At 26.6% G+C, this 23,786-nt stretch overlaps 1 protein-coding gene across 1 annotated transcript; it reads left to right on the forward strand.

Moving 5' to 3' along the window:
• The first annotated feature begins 1,002 nt into the window (after positions 1–1,002).
• On the forward strand, positions 1,003–22,906 carry LOC129961101 (POC1 centriolar protein homolog). Its single transcript, XM_056074929.1, has 10 exons — positions 1,003–1,245; positions 2,392–2,492; positions 3,460–4,234; positions 5,471–5,679; positions 8,275–8,361; positions 8,539–8,627; positions 17,096–17,318; positions 18,492–18,614; positions 19,163–19,325; positions 19,668–22,906. Exons 1-10 carry the CDS (start codon positions 1,220–1,222, stop codon positions 19,810–19,812), a joined length of 1,941 nt encoding a protein of 646 aa, XP_055930904.1. The 5' UTR covers positions 1,003–1,219; the 3' UTR covers positions 19,813–22,906.
• Positions 22,907–23,786: the final 880 nt, after the last annotated feature.

Consider the following 23,786-nt stretch of genomic DNA (forward strand, 5'->3'; position numbering starts at 1 on the left):
TCAATCAGAGCTAACCAGAACTGACATCAGCTGTTCCTTTTTAAAATTTTGATAGATGTACTACGAATCTTTTTGATGTAACATTTTGTTAGTGATAAAAATTTTTATATGTCACATCCTTGTTTATTCAGTAATTGTTAAATTCACTCAGCCAAAACAGACATTGAGTAGATGTCACTCCAGCATAATTATTTGAAATAGTGTGTAGCATATAGTTAGGCTACAAGAGTGTTAAAAAAATCGTATATCTATGCATTTCGAAGCTTCTTCTTATGCTTTGAAACCATATTATCTCTGTCTTGAAGCAAAAAAAAAAAAAAAAAAAGAGTGGTTAATAGTTGAAATGATACTTAAATTTAACTTTAGATGGATTTTCTGTCATTTATTCTGTAACTACCAGCATAAGATTTTACTGAAGAAATTAATGGCAATATTATCTATGTTTTGTAGTTTTGTAAGAACGATTTAATTAATTTCCTGATGAAGCTGAAGATTTATAAAATTGAAAGCTTACAAGACCATTTTAGATATTTGCATCAGAGTGATTTTAACTTGATTGTATGATTTTTGGAAGCAATATGCCCGAGAGAATATAGACCATCTAGTTCATCATTAATAATAATTGGTCAAAGATTGATTTATAAATTAGGAATTTGTTGTGTATGATAAATTTTTATTTGTGGCTTATTAGACAGTTGAAATTTGCATTGATAACTTTGAATTTAATTGGGATATTTTTAATGTTTCTTGTAATTGAGACATGGGGCAATTTATGAGATTGCTCCATTCTGTCTTCGGATTTTTCCTCTAAATTATGACTTTCATTATAATCATCACAGTGTTCTTCTGAAGTTCCTTTGGTTAAGGAAATATAGTCTGAAAAATTACAGAATATTAAACTTTCTATAAAATACAATGAAAGAAATTCCGGACGATGTATCACAAGTTCTAATCACATGAACTTCCCTGAATTATTTATACTACGATAGTGGCAATTGCTCGACCGGCGTCTGGCTGAAATAAAATCGAAATTATATTTATTTCATTATTATCATTTGCATTGGAAAACGCGCGTAGTGTGCAGTTGTAGATTGTTTATTACACTTTCTAAAAATAAAAGTCACTATATTTTTGTTATTCTGCAATTTTCTCTGAAATAAATTTTTATTTTATTTTCAAGTAAGAAAACTGCTTCAGACAAGTTGAAACAAAAACAAGCATGAAACGTCAAAGTGTAGGAATTAGGTGCGTACACGGGTCACTGATCTGTTATTTTTATATGTGATTCTTATATTTTATATTTAATATATTAAACATGCTAAAATTCTATGGAGTGTCCTCTTTTTTTCTGTATGTATTCAAGCAGTCATGTCTTGATTGGATGATATAGATTTGCTATGATTAATTTAATTTTTGTTTACAATTAAATAGCTGCAAGAATTAAAATGTAAACTTTGGAATTATTTAGTTTTTTAATTTGTGAAAAAACAGTTCATGATTTGAACAAACTTGAAATATTCATTTTATCCAACCTAATACAAAATATGTACAAATGAGTTAGCTCTAAAGAAGGATAATCAGTGGAGATCTCTGCTAAGTATCTGATATAAAGATGTGTTAGAAAATAGTTTTAATAAGAATACAGTAATAGCAACATATTATTGTTTCAAATAAAGAAAATTTTTAATGTAAAGCCAGAATAGATGTCTATGTCTATTTTTTTCTTCCAATGACCTCTCATTTTTCTCTGATCTTAGTGAACTCTGTATTTGTCTTACTCTAATATATATAAATATTCTGTTAATATCTCTTGTATCATGATTATTATTTTCAACATTTATATTTTAACTCTATTCTCATTTATATCCTTAGCACTTATTCTGATTTGTTTTCATATCATTAAGTTGATTAACTACACCTATTAACATACGGTTTAATTTTTGTAATCCAACGATTTATTTTCCTGAAAGCTTTAAAGAAACTGGATTATGTGGTTTGTTCTAAAGAATCCCTAGTGTTGTTTCTGAGTAGTATATAAATCTAACTAAACTAAATTCCACCTTCTTCTTTTTGATTGAGTACATGTTTTATCACAATAAGTAATTCAAAAAGCTATCTTGCCTCTGAAAAACTTTTTGAGAAAAAATGTGAATTGGTCTGTAAGAATAGATTAAGCTGTTATTAATCTTAATTCTAAGAGTATTATTTATCAACATAATAAGAATTAGTTATAATATTTTATTTTCAGTTTTGTTTGCAGTTTGTTTGAGCAATTATTGGAACTTCCTTTCTGTCTTTCCTTGTTATGCAAAATATGTTGTAATATTACTTTTGGAAATTCATTAAATTTGTTTGTATTACTTTTATAAGTATAAAAAAACTTCTTTTCAGAAGGGGAAGTGGAGAATCTCGATCTCAAATCAATGAAACTAAACGACTCAAAGTTGCTCATTCTCATGAAGATAATTTTCAAAATAATGAATTAGAAGCAGGTAAATTTTATAATTCAGAGATCTTTTAGAATTTGTAGTTATCTTGTATTACTATTAATGTTTAAGAAGTGTCAGATAATTTTAAATGAATTATCGTAATGAAAAGTGATTCTGTAATGGTTTTCTTAATGGTTAAAATAGTGAGAAATATTTCATGGAATATCAATTTGTTTGTTCTAAAGAATTTATAATTTATTTTACTTAGTTCCAAATGCTACAATCCATGGCATGTAAAATTTCTCGTAGATTAGGACTCTTATATAATATTACCCTTTGTTTAGATATTGAAAAAGCAATTTTTTTTTTGTTTATGTGCTGATATATGCTAATCTAAAATGAACATATAAAATTCAACCCCTTCCGATATAATTAATTTTCTTCCATTTATCATCTAATTGAATATTTTACTCTTTTGTCTTTTCATCTTGCATGTGATGGATAGATTAACTGCTTATAAAGATGTGATGGATAGATTAACTGCTTATATCATACTGAAGTAGAAAGAGGTTTTCTTTCAAAACCAGTGTACATCAAAAGAAATTTAACACCTTACGCTAGATTGCAGTACTCTCAAATGGTTTGCTTTCACACTCATAAAATGATCCTTGTTATAATTTAGCAGAAATTATAAGTTGGATCATTCTTATTTTCAGTGTTCCTCAGATGAGAAACTTAAACATAATATAATTATAAATAAAAAGATATTTTATAAAAATAAAATTTGAGAAACTTTCAATGAAATATCCCAAATTAAACTTTCTAAATGAATTATTATTTGTAATAAGGAATTGCACAGAAGCAAGCATTGTCAGTGTTTATGCTGTCCTAATTTTCATTTATTTGAATATCACCAGTTAGCTTAAGAAACAAAATCATAGAAAGAAAATTTTCCCTCTTAATAGTCTGTGGTCAAATAATTTAAAAATTCTTTTCTAAGCTAATAATGCATCATGTTACATCATTGCAGGTTCTGGAAGTGATAGCACTGAAGAATATATTAACATTAATGGACAAGACAAGAATTTAAAATATTCTATGATGGTTGAAGAAAATTCTCCGGCTCAAAAATTTTCAGAAATTAATCATGAAAGTCTCCTCCATGCCTCTGTTTCAACTACTGAAGAATCATCTACAGCTGGTTATCATGTAAATGGTAAATATAGTGAAGAAAATGAAATGCCTGTTTTGATGCCAGAAGATACATCAAATAAAACATTTGCCAATGGTTCCGAGGAAATTGCTGATGAAGAAAATTTTTCTGTCATCAGTCATTCAAATATTGTTGCTTCTAGTAATATTTCAAAGCTTCCGGAAAATACAGTTGCCGAAACTAATGGAATGCTTCAAGAAAACGTTTTAAGTCCTATTACTAACAAACAGACAAAAACTCAGATAAATGCAGACAAGTCTGAATTTAATTGTCCAGCTTCTGAAAATATGGAACAACAAAATTGTGAGGCAGATGTTCAAGACTCCTCTCCATTAACTGAAACAAGTCATTGTTCTAATGAAAACCCAGTAGATAATATTTCTATTCCTACAGATGACCAAAAGGGATCTTGCTCTTCAAGTTATCAGGAATCAGATATTCAAAGTATGGATGAAAAAGTGGCAACTGTGTCAAAAGTGTCATTTGATGTGGAAAACATTACACTTTGTCAGCTACAAGTAACACTACTAGAAGGTCATGCTGATGTTGTTTTCGGTGTAGATGCAGATGAAGATTTTGTTCTTTCATCAAGGTAAAAAGTGTTCTTTTTTATTGTTTATATACTTTTAAAGATATCTATAAATATTTGTGGTTTCAGATTTAATTTGCAATATTCAGATTATGCTGAGCTCTGTTATACAGAACTGATATCTCAAATTTGTTTTGCTATAAAATTCAGGATCTATAATATCCGCAGGTACTTTTTAACTGCTTCATATTTTAATATTCTTATCCAATCAGGTATTGATTTCTATATAATGGATTTTAGTTCAGTATTGCAAAATAGAACCAAATCTAATTCATTGCTTGGCAGACTCTTTGTTAATGCAGTAATTAATTTGGGGGAAAATTTACCATTAGAATTGTTTTTTAATGTTTTGAATGGCTGTATTTCAAATTGTACATTTTGGAAATGATATAACATTATATAACTTATGCCATCTATGCAATTGAAAGGATTTTATTTTATATATATTATTATTAACCTTGAAAATATTTTCTTGATCAATAATAATCTTAATTTCAAATTATTTTCTAATCTTGTTTCTGTTTATTATTTTGTATGACTATTTATATAATATAAATTAATGTGGGAAAAAAAGAAAAGAATTATTGCTTTATTCATATACTGTAAGATCTGGTCTGAAAGAAAAATAATTTTTTTTTGACCAGAAAAATTATTTTGTTACATCTTGTATTAGATTTACTTTAACTCCTAAAGAATACTTTTAAAATAACTGGTTGACATTTGAAGCCACAAGTTGAAGTCTTTAGTTAGACTTGCATTGAAATACTTAATTGTTTAGGAATTGTTATGAATATGGCAAACAATTGAGTCAAGTGGGTTGCTTACATTAATAGCTATTTTGCTTCGTAGCATTGGAGACTATATAAGAAAATAGATTTAAATTAAAATTTTTATTGACACAAAGAAATATCTCAGTATTCCAGAAAATATTTGTTAGAACAGTTTAGGATAAGTTATTATTATTGAAATTAATTTTTAAATTGTATTATGCATTTAACAATATGCTTTTTGTATATTCTGCCATTATAAACTATCTTTTCCTTAAGTCCTTTTGTTTTCTTGCTGTAATGATAATGTAATTTACAAAAGTCTGTTGAAAATATGCTAAATGTTGCTTTTATTTGAATTATGAGGAGAAGAAACCTTCTTAAGAAGTTCTCTAATAATGCCACAAATTATTCCATCATAAATTTTGCTTCTAAAATTATTGTAAATAAGAATAATAGTTGTGTCTTTTAGTGGCGATACAACTGTGAAGGTTTGGAATGTTGAAGATAAAAAGGAAATCAGTAATTTTGCTGGTCATAATGCTGCTGTGACTTCTGTGATCCTTCTAAGTTCAGAAGAATCAGAAACTCTGAGATCTAAGTTAAATTGCTTTCAGACTTCAAGAATTGCTGTGAGTGCTTCCTATGATTGTCATATCCGTCTCTGGTCAGTATTAGATGGTATGTATTGGCTAAATTTTGGTTTTAAATTTACGAAGTAAATTAAAATGGTTTGCTCATTGTTTTAAAAGCATATGATTAAATTTCTTTTGATTATTATTAGAATTCTAAAACTTTCTTTAAATAAAAGTGAAATAAATATTAGGACACTTCACATTTTATATTTATTGGGAAAATGCTTTAAAAAAATACATTCTTTAGTGAAAGGGAACATATGCATTTTAAGACATTCATGACAAAAATATAAAAGCATAAATTCAAGTTGAAAGCTACTGAAAATTTGAAGCTTGTGCTTTAATTTGTAATTTAAAATGTACAAATCCAAGAAATTTGTAATTTTTGCATTATGTGTTCTTTAAACATATGTTTATAAAAGTCAAACTTTTAATACAAATTTAACTAGGTATAAATTGGTAAACTAGATATAAATTACGTCAAATATTGCCAGATTCTTTAAAAATCATAATCAGAACTATGCATATTGTTTCTGTTCGTATAATGCTTTTTAATAACTATTTTTACTCTTTAACTAAAAAAAATTTTTACAATTTACATAGTTTTAATTATGGAAATTCTGTTATTCAATTAATATTTGAATCCAAATATTTTAAGGCTGAAGATTTGGCTAAAGCAAGTAAAGAAACTTACTATTATTTTTTATGTAAAATATGGTTAATATGTTGTGCAGTTGGAAAGATCTTACCATCTGTAGTATATTATATACCAGTGTAGTTGTAATAGGAATGATGTTGAATTGTAGTTTCATTTGAAAAATTCCATCTTATAGAATCCTTGTCTAAACTAATGGGAAAATTCAAATTAAATTTCCTCCATCATTATTTTCAACTTTTTTATTTCCTTCAAAATATGTCATGTAGAGAAATGTATATAAAATATGTATGTAGAGAAATATCTTGGATAGCAATATTTATAAATTAAAATAATTTATAAATTTGGTTGGTAAAATGAAAGTTTTCATTCTGAATTTACATTGCAAAGCTTTTTACAGATAGAAAACTGGGACCTTTTTGGTAATTAAAATACAATATAGTCTTATGTTTAATTTTAAAGATGTTATAAAAATAATTTGGAACCAATAAGAAGATTAACTATTGTAGATTTAAATTTGAGTTTTTATTGTTTGCAAGAACCATAAATTTGGCCATGTTGCACCACTCTTTAAATTTCATAGCCACTAAATAGTTTGGGAATATCCTGTGCAAAGCAAAAACAAAGATTTCTTGCAAACTGTATAGATAGGTCGGGCATACAAAAACAAGTCTTTTTTTTAATGTTTATAATTATACTTATGTAATTATAAATTTTTATGTTTATAATTACATTTAAAGAGCAGTCATTGAAGTGGGAGCTCTTTTTATCAGTCAATTAATTTATAGAACAAGATGTGTGAGGTAAAGTATACAACATAGGTTTAATGGAATGCAAAGGCAGCAAAGTACATAATAATTTTTTTTTTTACCACATTGTATCTGATATATGTTTTTATTCGTGCAGCTGCACTGTACTTCTATTGTGAATTTTCCACCATTAAACTTGTATTGTGCTTTTTACCTAATGACTTTTTAAAAATTAATTCGTTAACACAGACACAAAAAAAAAAAATTGATTACATTTTGTTTTGGACTTTATGTTCTATTGTAAAAATGACTTGTTTTTGAAGGCCCCGTGATCAAATTTGCAAATTACTTTTTTGCAAATTACTTTTAAGGACACCCATATAAATAAGTTTGAAATATTACATTTTTGGTAGTAACATTGAGGTATATCCAGTGTTTTATATAGTTATTACTTTATGAATTCAAATATTTTTTTTCTTATTCCTGAATTTCAATTTATTTTTGAAACATCCAAAAGATCCTGCACATTTTAACACTTGTCACTGTAATCTATTGAAAAAAATAATTTTTTTTCTGAAATGTGATCCATGTGATAATTTATAGAATTATCAGTTTAAAGTAAGTTGCATTTACTTCATTGCATTTCCAATCTCTTATCTAATTTTCTTCTATCTTATTTTAATCAGTGTGATCAGAAATTATTTTACTCTTCCTTGTGTTTATATTTTACTGTAGCTTAATTTGTTAAGATGCTAAAATTTTGTTGCTTGTAATGATATTGTGCAAATTCTAATAGTGTTTAAGCATTTTTAGCCCCTAAGCTTTAATAAAAAAAATTCTTTATATAAAAAATTACTTTCATTATTAGAATAAGATTTTTAACTAGAACTTATTTAGAAGTGAGAATTGAAATAACATTTTGTTATATTATTTAGAAACAAATATAATCAATAGTAGACAGAAAATAATTACTTATTATAATATCTGTATTTTATATTTATTTTATCTTATTATTATATTAATGAAATGAAAATTTAACTTGTTGTAATCTCCACCTTCTTATTGCAACTGGAAACTTTATTTAAAATTAAAAGTATTTTCCTAAATGAATAAATATATTATGCTATTCTTTTAAACATGTTTTTAGAAGTTGGATTTTTAAAAATATTTTCCTAGATATATTTAAGACTTTTTTAAAAAAAATTTCTAATTGTAATATTGTTTTCCGTTTTTTTAGGGCATGAAATTTTATCCATGTATACATTTAACAGTATTATGTGTATGGACTATTTGAAGGACCACAATTATGTTGTAGTAGGAACTGGTAAGATTATTTTTGTTTTATTATTTGAATTATCACCATTCTGAAAAGGAATATTTAAATATATGTATATCATTTATTATAAACTAATTATTAATTATTGCCTTAATTAAAAATTACTAATGATGCAGTTTTTGATTAAAACTAATTATGTTTTATGATTATTGCTTTTAATAATAGAAGGTGGAAAGTTGGAGGTTTGGGACTTGCATTTGGCAAAACTAGTTCATTTTGTGTATGCTCATGATTCTTCTGTTTCAAGCTTAAAGGTAATTTCTGTCTTTTATTAATCTTGATAACAATTTTCTACTAAACATAAGATTAATAAACTTTCCGTATGAAAAAATTAAAATTTTTTTGTCGCTTATATGATGTGTTTTGCTGTTTTCTAAATAAAAGTAAGCTTAGCCTTTAGCTATTTTGCTTTTGATTCTGTGTTAACATTCTTATGAATTAGACTAAGCGGTGAATTCAAATATCACTGTTTTATCACTTACACACTCACTTTACTTTTTAAGAAAAAAGTGTTTTGGGCACACGTTAAAAAAATATATAGAGAGAAAGTGATACTGTAATTTATGGTTTTAAGTTCTTCTCAAAGTTTTATATTTATGTTTTGAAGAAAGTAGTTTTGAACACACTATTAATAAAGCAATTTTGTTTTCATAAGTGCTTATTTTTTTTATTTTTTAATTTTGATTGTTTTTATCTAAGATTTTATAAATAAAGTCAAGCTTTGTATTTTTAAAAAAAATCACTGATATCTTCTAAGCCTTCAAATTGTTAGCACATTTTTCAGTTACTCTGGTTCATTTCATTCAGTCTCTTCAGTTAGGTGTAAAATTAGGATCTTTAAATTAATTTTTTTTTAGGTTCATTTCATTCAGTCTTTTCAGTTAGGTGTAAAATTAGGATCTTCATTTTTTTTAATGTCTGATATTCACAATATCACTACGCCTTTTGGAAATAATTCACTGTTTTGAAAAAAAAAAAAACTATGATAAATAATAATATTTAGAAAGTGTGCCGGAAAATAACTAGAATAATATATAGCTATTCTAATCATAATAATCTACATTGAATTCTATGAGTAATGCACTTAACATATAAAATTATTTTTTTATTAATTATCTATCATTTTTTGTTAAATAAAGATATTTCAATCAAATATACATAATAAAATCTGTTTTTTAAATTTTGCTTTGTAAGTTATTAGTTTACATTCTTCATTTGATTTATCAAGATTTTTGAAATTTCTTGAATAAATTAAATTGTTTTTATTAAAAAAATTTTTTGATTCATAAAGAATTTCAATGGCAGAGTTGATTTCTATTTAAATTACTAATAATTTCACTAATTTTCACTTTGAATGAACAGGGGTGTTTGTGCTCCGGGGAAACCCCGGAATTCCGGGGATTTTGAACTTCGATCCCCGGAATTTCCGGGGATCGTCGTTCAAAAGGAAGTAGGAATAATAATGAATTATTTATTTTGAGATGGGTAATTTTGTTTGCTTTTAAAGCAGAAAACGCAAGGTCAGTGTGTGTGGGGAAAACTTTTCCTTTCTTTCTCCAAAGGCAGTGATAATGCGTGAAAAGGGGGGGAAAACTTCTTTTTTGTTCTTTCCTTATTGCGAGTTATGACTCATTCCCCCGGTTCTCGGACATTCTCTTCTGGATTCTTTTCGGCAAGTAGGCGCGGCAGAAAAAAAAAGGGGGAGACTTCGTTCGACCAGATGTGCGATAACGTGACTCTGGGTTCAAAGGTCTTATCTCTACTGGCGTGGCGCCAATAAGTAGAGAAGGGGGATTTTTCCCCGTATTAGCTATTTGTCATTGATCGCTTCGCAACTTTTTTTTCTCCGCTGTGTAAAATTTTCGTTTCATTTATTGATGCACGTGTAAATTTTTCGTTTCGCTTATTGAAATATTTTTTTATTTATGTACGCAAGAGAATTTCATTTAGAAATTTCAGCATATGAAACAGAAATTACCCCTTAAAAATTCATATCTAATTAGTTTTACAGCATTAGATCCAGAGCTAAGAGGTAAAACCAGTACAATATTAGCTTTTGAAAAATTATCATCTTTTATGTCCCATATTTTTAGTGATAATGAAAAGTCAAAAGTAGAAGCTGAAATAAGGTTATACCAGAGTGATATTGATATCACCAAAGAAATGCTCTACACATCTGATGAAAGTGGAAATCAAGTCAAGTGTACAATTGATAAATATTGGTCTAAAGTTTTTAATTTAAAAGATGATTTCACAAATGATTATAAGTATCCTACATTGGCTAAATTGGTCAAAGCCTGCCTTAGCTGCTTCCATGGCCCATTAGTGGAAAGTGCATTCAACTTAATGGATACACTTGTCACTGACTATAGAACCTCTCTTAAGATTGATTCCCTAGATGCAGTGCAGACTATTAAATATGATTTAATGGCTTCTAAAGAAACCTCATGTGAAAAATATAGCTCAAAAAATCCAATGACTGATCCAATTCACAAAGATCTCTTACTGAATCTGAACAGAAGTTGGAAAACATATCAAGAGGACTTAAAAACATGTATTTCAGATGAGTCACCTATAAAAGTCTCTGAAAAACCTTCTTCATTAGCAGAAAAGCAAACTGCTTCTACCTCTGCATGTGCAGTTCTCGAGGAAATTTCTTCAACTGTAAATGAGGAAAATAAAAGTCAACCTTCCTGCAATTATGAAGTTCACCACAAAAGAAAGACAAGCCCACAAACATCAGAAAATAAAAAAAAAAAAACAGCAGAAATTAGAATTTTTTTTAAAAGAATTAATTCAGGTAATTTAAAATATTTGCATAAAATGTAGTAGTTTATATGTTTAAAAATTTATGGTTATTAATTTTGCAAAAAAAGTAATTCATTGAACTTTTATAATTAGGTCATTCAATACTTCATAATTGTAATTTTTCATTCCCCCCCCCCCTTCTCGAAACTCCAAAATGCCGGTAGTGAGTCCGTAAAAGTTTCAGGGGATTTTTTGGGGTCCCACAAACACCCCTGAATGAAAAAACTTTCTTTTCTTGACATATCATTGACAAATTGTTGGTAAAAGACTTCCAATTCCTTCTTACTTATTCTCATTTTCTTCCTCTCATTTACTTTTTAGATATCCCATTATTATTAAGAGATTAGTGAAAGTTTTTTAGTCTGTCATTTTAAAGTTTAAAATCAAACGGTTTACCACAATTGAAAGGCCTGTTTATTTAACAAAATTAAAATTAGAGCATTTTCTTGCAAACTTTCCTGAAGAAAGTTGGACTGTTGCAATAAAAGCTCTCTCTCTCTCTCTCTCTTTGTCTGCATTCCTGTACGTTTTAAGCTGATGTAAAAAATATTGCATAATGTCCACTGTTGTAAACTGCATTTTATTCTTATACTAGATGCCTCAAGTGACCAGTATGCCTATGATTGCACTAATTTATCTGACATTAAGTGCCATGTTATTTTAACTGTTTTATTTATTGTGTACCTGAACCTTTCTAATGCAGACAGTTCCATAGCATTATAGTGCTATTAAAAATGTAAATATCCAATTCATCTATCATCTAAATTTCATGATATTGTAACTTCACTCTTTATTTAGTTTGTAAATTACACAGATATTAAATAGAATCAGTCTTTAATTTCCAGCATTAAAAAAATTAGATTAAAAATTTCATAGCAACAATATTAATCATTTGTTGAAAATCAGCAAAAAATATTTTTAAAGATTGCAAAAATTTAAGAAAATTTTGCATGACTATTAAATTAGTATCATTAAAAAGATTTTTTTTTTAAAACTTCAAAATAGTGTAAAACTTATTTTTATACAATACCTTTAGAAGTTATCCAAAAGAATGACAAAATTTCAATTAATTTTTTACTAGTTATTTAGTTAGTTACTAGTTAGAAAACCACTGAGGTGCATATTTTCATCCTCCAAGGTATGTATGTGACAAATTTGTTAGCTCTAGGTCAAATGGTCTGACCTGTAGAATGTCAATACGCAGATATATATACACATTCATTTTTATTATTAATAGAAATATTCTGTGAAAAAAATTAAAGGACAATATTAGGGTTACTGTAGAAAAAATATTTGCAGTAAAGGTTTTGTATTAGTCAATTACTTAAAAGCTTGCTTTTTTAAAATTTTAAATTGTATAATTATTTTTCTACATTTTAACCATGATAATGCATTAGAATAATTAGAAAATTTTATTAGATGCTTTTTATTATATTGTTAAAATAAAGTAAAAAAATTATCAATTTAAACAAGATGGAATTTTATATCACCTTGATATGATCCTTTGAACAATATACTTAAACAGGGTGCATGACATTATAAAAATTGCTTTAAAGATTTATTAATTTTTCCCAAAAGTACAAGGAGAAGTTTCTGTTTGTTTTTCCTGAGGCTTAATGTGATGAATTAAAAGAATAGTTGTAAAAAGAATAGTAGTATACTTTTTTTTTTCAGAAGTATAAAGAGAGGCCAGTAAAAGGGAAGAATTTGTAGAAGGTATTCAGGATGAGATAGATACAAAAGTGTCAACACATGTTCAAATAATGCACTAAAATAATAATTAATCCCTGCTGTCTCTTCAAACGATGGTCAACATTGTATGTTGATATGCTGGAAATGGTTATTTTGAAGTGGCTGAACAAAATTTATGTTGTGTCAAAGTTGTTGAAACTTGGAAAATTTTTTAAATTCTTAGTCCTTTTTTTCATGAGGATAGAAATTTCCAGCATGGCATTTAGTAAAAAAAAAAAAAAAAGTACTCAAAACAGGTGTTTTGTAAATTGATTGTTGCTGGCAGCTTTTTGCTTGACTATTGCATAATAAAAAATGCAGCTGTCAAAAAAAAAAAAAAAAAAAAAATCAAGTGTCTAGATTATTATTGCAGGTTTGAACTTGTCATTCCGCTATTTGTTGCGATTGGAAGAAACAAAACGTGCAATTTCTTGATTTTTTTTTTTAACAATTAAACGGAGATTTTTTGCTAATAAAAGTGATTATGAGTGAAGAAATTTAAAAGAGTGTTTAATCTAGAGCATGAATTATATTACCCTGGTTTATTTCACAAAAATGCAAATAAGGTTAATGTTCATTGTTTCAGATTATGAAGAATTTATGTTTAAGTATTTAACATTGTATGGACTGTTAGAGTCTGTCAAACTTAGAGGGGGGTCATGGTTTGCACAAGAATATGCGTTTAATGATAATTTCCTCACATTTACATCAAAACTTTGTTTATCTTCTACTTGAATAGGCTGTTTTGTGAACTAGGTATAAAAATATCATCAAAATCTTTTCACATGTTTTTTCCCCCTGAACTCTACTGCTTGTACACATTAAAAAAAATATTTAATAATTCCTTTTCTCATAGAAAAGTCTCATATTATGTAATTCTGTTTCCTTAATTAGAGCTATTTTAACTTTACCTCTGGCTTAAAGAAAACATAGAAATAAGATCTGATAGTCAAATTGTATAATTTTAAATTCAGTTATAATAAATCCTGCAAGACGTTATTTATGAAATCCTTGGTGCCACAATCATTAGTATTTTTGAAGATTGAAGATGTCATTGGTTTTGGTCAATTTTATTACAGCAAATTGCAGGATTTAAAAATCCATTTGGAGAATATGCATCATTTTTGCAAGGAAACATGTTTTATCTAAAATGAAAACATTATTACAAATTTAGCTGTACATTTCTTGAGTTGTTCACATATTCTAGAAAATGAATTGACATCAAAACATCTGCTAGCGTCAATATGTTTGTGCATGCAGAAGAAGCTTCAATGCATTTCAAATTATTAAAAAGTACAAATGCACTATAGTGGTTCAAAAAAGGTTTCAAAGTCTTATGATCGCTGAAATGCATAGTAGTTAATCAAGAAAATAAGATTTATATCACATAGTAAAAAAAGCTTTATAAAATGCATGCAAAAAAGCTGAATACGGCAGCAATAATAATAATATTATTAGAACCTACATAGTTAGCAGCTAGTTTGCCATATTTTCCCATTCAAACATAAAAAATACACCCATTTATAGTTAACCTGTTTGTAAATATATTATAAAAGCCCTCCTTTTTTTTTTTTTTTTTTTTGCAATGTGAAAGGCATCATTAGATATCGGGGAGTAGACACAAACCAGCATTCTCTCTTTGTAAATATTTAATGTTTTTTCTCACATTTATATTGCAATTTTAAATACGAGAAACATCTTGCATATAAAATATTTGAGATGACTGTAGAATGAAAAATGTTAAAAGACTGTTTAAAGAAAGTTACTGAAATTTACAAATAAGTGAATTTTTAAGTTTTATAATTAGACTATCAAATTCTATTTCTCTCTATATTTTTTTAAGTCCGAGTAAAATTTAAAATTGTTCTAATTAAGAAAACAAAATTTTATGATTTGAGACTAACTATTTCAATGGTAAGAGTAATTATTTCTTTTGAAATTTGTACTAGCTGAATAGAAAGTCTACATGGAAAAAGGATGTGTTTAAAAGGATTTTGGCAATATTTTTATACTTTTTGGTTACAACAGCCTATTCAATTAGAAAGTAAATAAAATTTTAGTGTAAATTTGGGATAATCATGATCCTCTCCCCAGTTTCACAATCAGGCTCTTAACAATCCATAAAGAGTTAAATACTCATCAGATATAAATTCATAACCATCTGAAAACAATAAATATTAAAAAGTTCAAGCTTTTTTTCAAGTTTCAACAAATTTGATACTGCATAGATTTTGTTCATCCACTTTGAAATAACCATTTCCAGCATATCAATATACAGTGGTGCTCATTATTGAAGGAGGGAGCAGGGAAAATGCCTATGCATTATTTTAACATTATGTTGACATTCCTGGATCTGTCTCATCCTGTATATCCTTTCATCAGCTTTTCTGCTTGATACATCTGCCAAATAAAAGCTTCACAGCTTTTCACAGCCTTTAGGGTAACAAATTAACAAAAACTTCTATTTGCACTTTTGGGGAAAATTAACGATTTTTTAAGCAAATTTTATGCACATGCTTTTATGTACATGCACCCCTCTTAAGTATTTAAGGGGTCATATTAAGGTGATATAAAATCCAATCTTGATTAAAATGATTAAATGAAAAAAGTCTTTTACTTTACTTATGAAATATGATAAAATGTATTGTATTTTAACAAAATGTCATAATCAGTTTAGAGTGTTATAATGTCCAGCAATTAGCTATTAATATGCCTTTGGTGGAATAAGGAAAATCGCTTACATGTAATTGCAACTCTCTGAAAAGTCTCTAAATATTACAATTAATTTCTCTTTAAACATTATACATATTTAAATTTTTTTAACATTTTTAAATGTTTCAATAAAATATGTGTATTATTGTAAAGCACTAAACATACTATTCTTAAAAAAAAAAAAAAAAAAAAAAAAAATCATGAGTTTATGTATTCTTACATGTACAAAGGTTTTTAATGTGTTTTGTTTTTCCTACCCCTCCTGAAGTCCTCAAAAGATGCTTCATTTTTTTATAGCAAATTCTCATTATACAACTTGTTATAATGTTCTATTCCATTAATTTTTAAATGAGATATTTTAAAAATATGCGAGAAAAGATGAAGCCATGAAAGGGAAAAAGAGGGGAGAAACTCAGATTCAGTTAAATAACTATTATGGTAATTTTTCTGCATTATGAAAATTAATGTATTTTTGCTTCAATTATAAATAGTCATGCAGCATAAAATATATTCTACACCGAAAAACTCATTTTTTTCCCCCATAAAACTTACAATTTCTACTTATTATCTTTGATAAATATTAAGGTCTCTATATAAAAATTTACTTAGCATCATTATATGTCATCTAAAATATTAAAAAAAAAAAGCTTAAAGGAAATAATCCCTTTTTAAAGTTAATTGAGAGCTTTGCTATAACTAATACAAGATTATCAGATTTTTAAAACATCTGAAACTACTTGCCTTATTCTTATCATTTATTGTTAGAAATTATTATGCATTGTCTCAAATGTTATTTTTCTTGATATTTTGAAAAAAAAAGCCTTATTCCTTTCTGTCCATTCCATTCCATTGTATTGATATTACTATGTAAAAAAAAAGGACAGTTAATATATTTTGTTTTTAATCTGTTATTTTATATAAATATTTACAGTTTTGTATTTTTATTATCATAAGCATTTTTTTCCATTTGTACACTTTGAAATTTTTTTTGGTTAATTTAATATTTTATATAACATTATTTTACTGTATACATTAATTTTTTTATTGGTTATTTACAGTAAATTACAGTTATAGTAAAAACCTATTTTATCTCAAATTTCCTTATTTTATGCTTTGCATGAATGAATTAAGAAATATGTTTTTAATAAATATTAAGAAATATACATAATAGTAAATTATAGTTTTTGTAAAAATCATATCTGATTATTATTTAAAATTTCATCAGACATTCTTTTCATGTATGGATATATCAGATATCTGTGAAAATGTGTTTGTTTTTAATTAAATATAAATTGATTCCAACTTCTTATAAAGGTATTTAATAAAAAACTTTTGCAACTGAAATACAATTTGAGCTTGTTTAAAGAGTTCAAAATGAAGTTTTTGATTGTTTATCACTGAAGTAAATCTTTTTATATTCTTAATACATTATATATATTAGAACTGAAACAAACTTTTTTTTTTCTTATAGATTCATGATTGCTATGTTTATTCTTCATCAAAAGATGGAACTGTTAAAGTTTGGCTGTTTGATGAAGAAGAACTTCAACCATTATATACTAGAAGACGTAAGGAAATTATTCCGGGCACATCAGACTTTGGTCCTACACAGTGGCAAGCGGTAGCTGTTCATAATGATGTACTTTTCCTTGGTGATAATACATCGTGTTTAAAAACATTAGATTGGAGAATTGGTATGTTAGTTTGTTCTTTGCTCAAATGCTTGTCTTCAAAAATATTTAACTGCATTTTGAAAAGAAAATTGTTTTTGTATTTTGTAATCAAAGTTAGTAATTATAGATTACAAATTTGACAGTTATCCTTATTTAGAAACACAAATTCATTAAGTATTTAAATAGTAAAACATAAAAATATTTGATATCAACATTGTATCATTGTACCACTCTGCAAACCAGATTGCTTGACCTAAAACTACAAAATTTGACACAAATATATTTAGGAGGCTGGAAATGTGCACTCAGATCAATTTCAAGTAATTTACAAGCAATTCTGTGATAATTTCTGAAAATATTATTGCAAAAAATGATTTTTACCATTGCTTTAAAATAAAAAGATGTCTTTTTAAGAACATTGATTAATTGTTGTTCAATTTATTTTGAACTGTGACATTTTTTAAGATATTCTTTTGTAAAATTTTCAATAATACATTTTATTAATTAGAAATTGCAATTCTGTGGTAATTTCTGAAAATATTATTGCAATATTCATCGTGTAATATAATTCCCATTGTTGTTAAATGCATTAGAAAAAAGATTATTTGATTTTGTGTACTTTGTGTGAGGAATGTAAAAGTGAAATTACTGTACTATAAAATAAAAATAGATGAACCAGGCAGTATCATGCTATGGAATCAATTCAGTAGGATGCCTCATGTACACAATGAAAAAAAATTGTATAATGCTGTTAAAATAATCTGATTTTCAATGTCTGTTACAATTTAATGATTAAATTGTTTTATTGAGAGAATCGTGAATATCAACTTATGCTTGAGAGGTTTAATTAAAACAACCTATATGCTCTGTGAGTCAACTAATCATGAAATGTAGCTAATGAATAATATTTCTTATTGTATAAAATATGAATTTTTTAAAAAGAAAATGCTGCATTGTTCATTTCCAATGGATTTTTAAAAATCTTCATATATTTGAAATAGATTCTTTTTCTGTAAATTTTGCATGGTTTAATACCACAATTTTTAATTTTGTACTAGATTGACTAAATGTTTAAAACTTTTAACATGACTAATTTTTTTATATTTTGAGCTTAATTTTGTGTTTTGTAATATAATACTTTGATTTCTTTAAATTTTTGTAACTCTTAATATAAACTGCATACTTTTTGTTTAGGACGTTTGAGACTGCATTTGAATCAACCAGATGCTTGTGGAGTGTGTGAAGCTGTTTTAGTAAAAGACAACATTTTACTTACTTCCTTTTTTGATGTTAGCAGTGATACCGGTGGCATAAATGGTAAAAATTGTTATTTTTCTTTCTTTTTTCTAATTTAAAGTTTGCATTATGTATAAATCTGAAAGATATGTTTCAATTCATATTTGGATTTTTATGTCAGTTATTATTAGGAGAGGTTTCTTTAGAGCAGGTAATGATTCAATTCTTAGAATGCATTAATATTGCTACTATTTTAAATAATTTTTTTTCACCTTAATGTTAAGGTGAAAAGAAATTTTAACAAATTGCTGAATTTTTATTAAGGTATATATGAATGTTAAAATTTGTAAATTTTGTGGTCTTTAGTTAAATCTTTTATGGAAACGAAATATATATGCTTGTAGATTAGTAATATGATCTTTATTATATTTGTTCACAAATACTGCCATTTTTTAAAATTTAAATTTTATTGGTTAACCAAGGATTAAAACAGCTTTTCTATTTAGTAGTTTCATTTTTTTTTTCTTTTCTTAACTACGAATTCCTTGTATATGCTGGATTTCACCTTGTTTAATTCTTTATATTCTAAAAGGTGATTGATTGATTTTTAAAAATTTTATTTATTTTAGTATGGAAACTGCCTGAAATGATTTATGTTGGTACTTTAACTGGTGATCTCCAGGAAATTTGTAGTTTGGCATTAGTTCGATCTAAACAAAAATTACGAATTGTCAGTGGTGGACATCAACTTGTTGTCTGGGATTTTGATTTTTCGAAACCTCCGCAAAAAGGGTGAATATATATATTTTTTAAAAAAATTGTATTTAAAAGTCATCATATCTTCCTTTCAAAATTGCTTTTAAAAATTATATTACTTTTTTAGTTGTATTATTTAGTATATCTGTGAATAATTTATTCAGTTATTTTGTATAATTTTATTTTTTATTATTTTATGCTTCATATACATATTTGATTTTACACTTTCATTATAATGATTGATTCTTTTGTAATTCTGTATTGAAAGTGTTTTGGTGTTGAAAAAAAAATGCAGTTAGGCATTTTTCTTCTTTTTTTTGTAACTTCCATTTTGTAACTCCTAAAACTTCTTAATCAAAGATTTATTTATTTCAACAGCTTACAAGATCCTTTCTTTGTGTGTGAAGCTGATAAAATTGGTTCTGAAGTCAATGAAGTTGAAATGCTTTCGCCTACAAAAGCAGTTGCCACACCAAAAGAAGAAAATACTGCTAACAAAAAGTCTTGGTGCAATATATCATGAATTGATTTTGTTAATTAACAATATTTGGGAAATTTTATGAACATTTCAAGATTTTAGAAAGTCATTTCATTACAGCATTTTAACTTATGGTTTTAGTTTTTTTAAACTTTTAAGAATCACATTGGAATGTTTTATATCCCTAATGTTCAGAGAGTTGTAAATAATCTGGGATGAAACATAATCTACAACATGCATCTTTTAAAATATAACTGTTTTTCAAACACATCCTGTGGCTGTCTAGATTCATCATAGTATGTTTTCTATCCATCAATCCATTATCCATAGTACATACTGTGCCTATATAGTACTGCTGGGAATACATAAGCTTAGTTGCAATTCTTGAGCAATAAACATTTGAATCGTATATCTTGCCAATAGGAAGTTAAAAATGTGTTATCAGAACTTGATAAAGCAAAATCATATTTAAATTCCTTGTATTTGAGTAGTTGTGAGTCTGTTGTGGTATTGTAGACTATAAGCGTAAATGATGCTTTTGCATACCTATTCTTGTAGTTTCAAGGAATGAAATAATATGTGTGGTTGCAACTTGTTTGCTATGTTAGATGGCTGTAAGTCAGACTTGTGTGTGTGTTTTTTTTCTGTGTAAGAATGGTTTTTAATAGTTTACTTTGGCTCAAGCCATGTACAAGTCTGACTGTTATTTATGGTTGAAAGGGTTAAATCATTTTATAAAACTTCTTTATTATGACAACGAATGACAATTTCATGAATAAATGTGCTTGATGATGAAACAGGCTTATTTTGTTTGTAATGTTTTAATTATAAGTTGCGTATGGAATATATTTTGACAACTATTGTATTGTGATAGTGGATAATGTTAAAACCAAAATAATTGTATTATCAAAGGTGTGTTTTATTTTATAGATATTATTCTTCATGTGTAATACTTTATTGATAACAAATAGATTAGCATTTTAATTTCCCCTGTAATCGGATTGTTAATTTTTATGAATGTTCGAAATATTGTTTATAAATGTATCCGGATGAAGGTGCTACTTTATAATGTTATTTGTTTGCTATCAGTTTGAAAGTTTAGCTGTGAATTGTAATAATTTTTCTCTAGTTTTTGTTCTTACTTCTGAAAGTTTATTTTATAATTGTGACTATAAATGCACTGTAAGATTTACATTAAGCTTATTTACTTATTAAAAAATAATAAGTTTATTTGAAAGACTATTGTTTATATAAAAATTTTATTATCATTGTTGGTCTAAACTTGTCTCTAATGGTCCTTTAAAATATTGTTTCAGATTAGTCTAGTTGTTGTTACAACTTTGGATTTTTTATAATGATTTGTTTGACATATACAGTAGCTGCTGCTTAATGTAATAACTTTGGGACTTAAGAAATATGATAACATCATCCAGTTGATAACAATGATTAAATTGAGTAAAATTAACCATATTTTTATTCCATCAAGGAAAAGGAAAAAATACTGAAAAGGGAGAAAATACTTATCTCGGGGCTATTTAATTTTTTTCTTCAAAAATATGAAATCAAAAATTACATAAACAGTTTATACTTGTAGTGTTTAAAATTTTTTTTTCAAGCAATGCTGTGAACACTGGATTTAAAAATATATAGTTGTTAGCTTAACTTGGAGCATTCGTTGTAGAATTTTTCACTAAGATTTATCCTTGTCAAAATCACTATTTATTACTTAGTCCCACTGCAAGGATCTTCCCATTTTTGTCAAATTTTACAAAGAGTCATTGAAATTTTCAACTGCACTGTAGCACTGCTTCCACTCATTTTAGGTTGGACTTTCATGACTCTTAGGGATTTCAGTTTTGATCTTGAAAAAAGAATGTAAATCCCATCCCATGGGAAAAATGATTTGAAGACGTTTCCTTATAATTGGAACAAAAAAAATTTTATTAACATTCAGAAACATTGTTGAAGGTAAAGAGCAATCATTTCTTTACTTCGAATCATATGACATTAAATAGTGTGATCACATTAAATAAATGTGTTTATGTACATTTGAATATGTCAGTTTGGCTTCAGGATTTTGATAATCTAAAAGAGAATGATATGCAAACACATTAAGCAGTATCTATTGTGTTAAGTTACTCTTAATAAAACGTGTTGCTAACTGTTAGAAATGTTTTTTTTATATGTATGTGTAATAATTCCTTTGCCCCTTAGTATTTTATTTGCCTAAGTATTTTTTTTTTTAACTATTTGTGTGTGAAAATATACTCTTGTTTTAATTTCTAGTGTTAAATGTGTAACTGCTAAAAAAGTAGTCATTTATTTAAAATAAGTCACTAATGGATTATTTTCTATTGATTAATTAAAATTTTTCTTTGTCTGAAAAAGTTTGAATTAGTTCTTATGTAAACTGTTTGAGAAACATTGCTTCATGAGGGTAGATTTCCCTTGGTGTTTTTATTCTTTTTGCATTTTTAACTGTCTCATGTTATTTTTGCTAAACTTGTGGTGTTCATTTGTTGTTTGTAGTTGTTCCTTATTTTGTGATTATATGATAATTATTTAGTTTTGTACAAATAGGGGATATGAAGCTTTCGAAATCAGGTTTAATTCAATTTAAAACAAAGTTTGGAAAAGGTTCAATCTTTATAAAATATAACTTAGAAAATATTCATATAAAAATTGTGTAAGCAATGTGTAGCTTATATTATTAAAATACTCCCCCCCCCCCCCCGCTCCACACATTAATTTATTGAATGGTAAAAAATCATTTACATTTCTTTGTGAAAAAAAAAATTCAAAACTTTTTAAGTATTCTTCATTTTTAATTAATGAATGTCATTTAACAGATGATAAATAAGCAATATTGATTGCTTTTCGTTTAATTTGTGTGTTTTGTATATTAAGATTGTTTTTTGTGAAATTCACTAATGAAAAGCTCAATTTGTAATCTGTTGAAGATGCAAGCAATTATATCATTACATTTTGGTTAGAAAGAATTTGTTTTTTGGTTAAAAGTTATATGAATGAGCAATAAAGAGGTGATTTAATAAAGTTGCTTATGAAATTTAAATCGTGATAAATTGTTAATGTATAATTCAATGTGTTTTTTTAATTAGATTTTGATGTATGACTTCCACTGCACACAATTTTATCATTATTAAAAATGTTCTCTAAAATCATGCTTTTGTGTCTTTTTGAATTTTTCTTATTTATGAAAAAGGCATTAAAATTTTACTTCCATATTTATTTCAATGGAAATATTTTATCTTTATGTAATTAATTGTGTATGCATTGTTATTATAACAAATTTTAATCCAGTGTTAAATCAGATCATTCATTTCATCATCATGAAGTTTTAATTTATTCAGTTTTAATTAATTTTCTTATTTTGCTGAAGATCATTATCAATTAAGCAGCTTTACATTTCCATTAATAAGATGCAACAATAAATAATCATATCGGCTATCTTTTGAGATTTATTTAAGAACTAAAACTCCCCTTCTCCGCCCCCAGTAATTCGAACTTTTTTTCAGGTTGAATAGGGCTTCAGAAAAATTCAAATTATTAAGGATTGCATTTTTGTTTTATTTCTATAGTTACTTTTTTAAATTAAAGATTCGCTTTGATTAATAAATATAAAAAGCAATATAAAAAATTTATTGAATTTTCTCAATCGGATACTATTGATTGAATTAATCTTACTTTTAGTTCTATTATGGGAGAAATTCCTTTGTTGTATTAATCATATGGATTGCAGTAATTTTTTGTTTTACATGGTGACCACCAAACTAGGAATGGTCAAGGAATTTCTGAACAGTAAGAAATTTATTCTAAAACTGCAATTTTATTTGAATAATTATTATCGAACCCAACAATTCTCTGGGCTTTTTCAATAAGTAAAATTAAATATCTTTGACATTCATGTCATTTACTGATAGTCAGAAATAGCCAGCCGGCAGTATGCTCGTGTTTAAAGTATCAACACAGATTTCTGACTGTGGCGAAAAAGAAATTAA

Source organism: Argiope bruennichi, chromosome 2, assembly GCF_947563725.1.
Source record: "Argiope bruennichi chromosome 2, qqArgBrue1.1, whole genome shotgun sequence".
Lineage (NCBI taxonomy): Eukaryota > Metazoa > Arthropoda > Arachnida > Araneae > Araneidae > Argiope > Argiope bruennichi.

Bases quoted from the DNA above. Each gene is read 5' to 3' on its own strand.
- LOC129961101 (XM_056074929.1), top strand. From the start codon at position 1,220: ATGAAACGTCAAAGTGTAGGAATTAG. The intron at 8,628-17,095 runs GTAATTTCTGTC...TTTTTCTTATAG, and splicing joins CTTCTGTTTCAAGCTTAAAG to ATTCATGATTGCTATGTTTA. The intron at 18,615-19,162 runs GTAAAAATTGTT...TATTTATTTTAG, and splicing joins TGATACCGGTGGCATAAATG to TATGGAAACTGCCTGAAATG.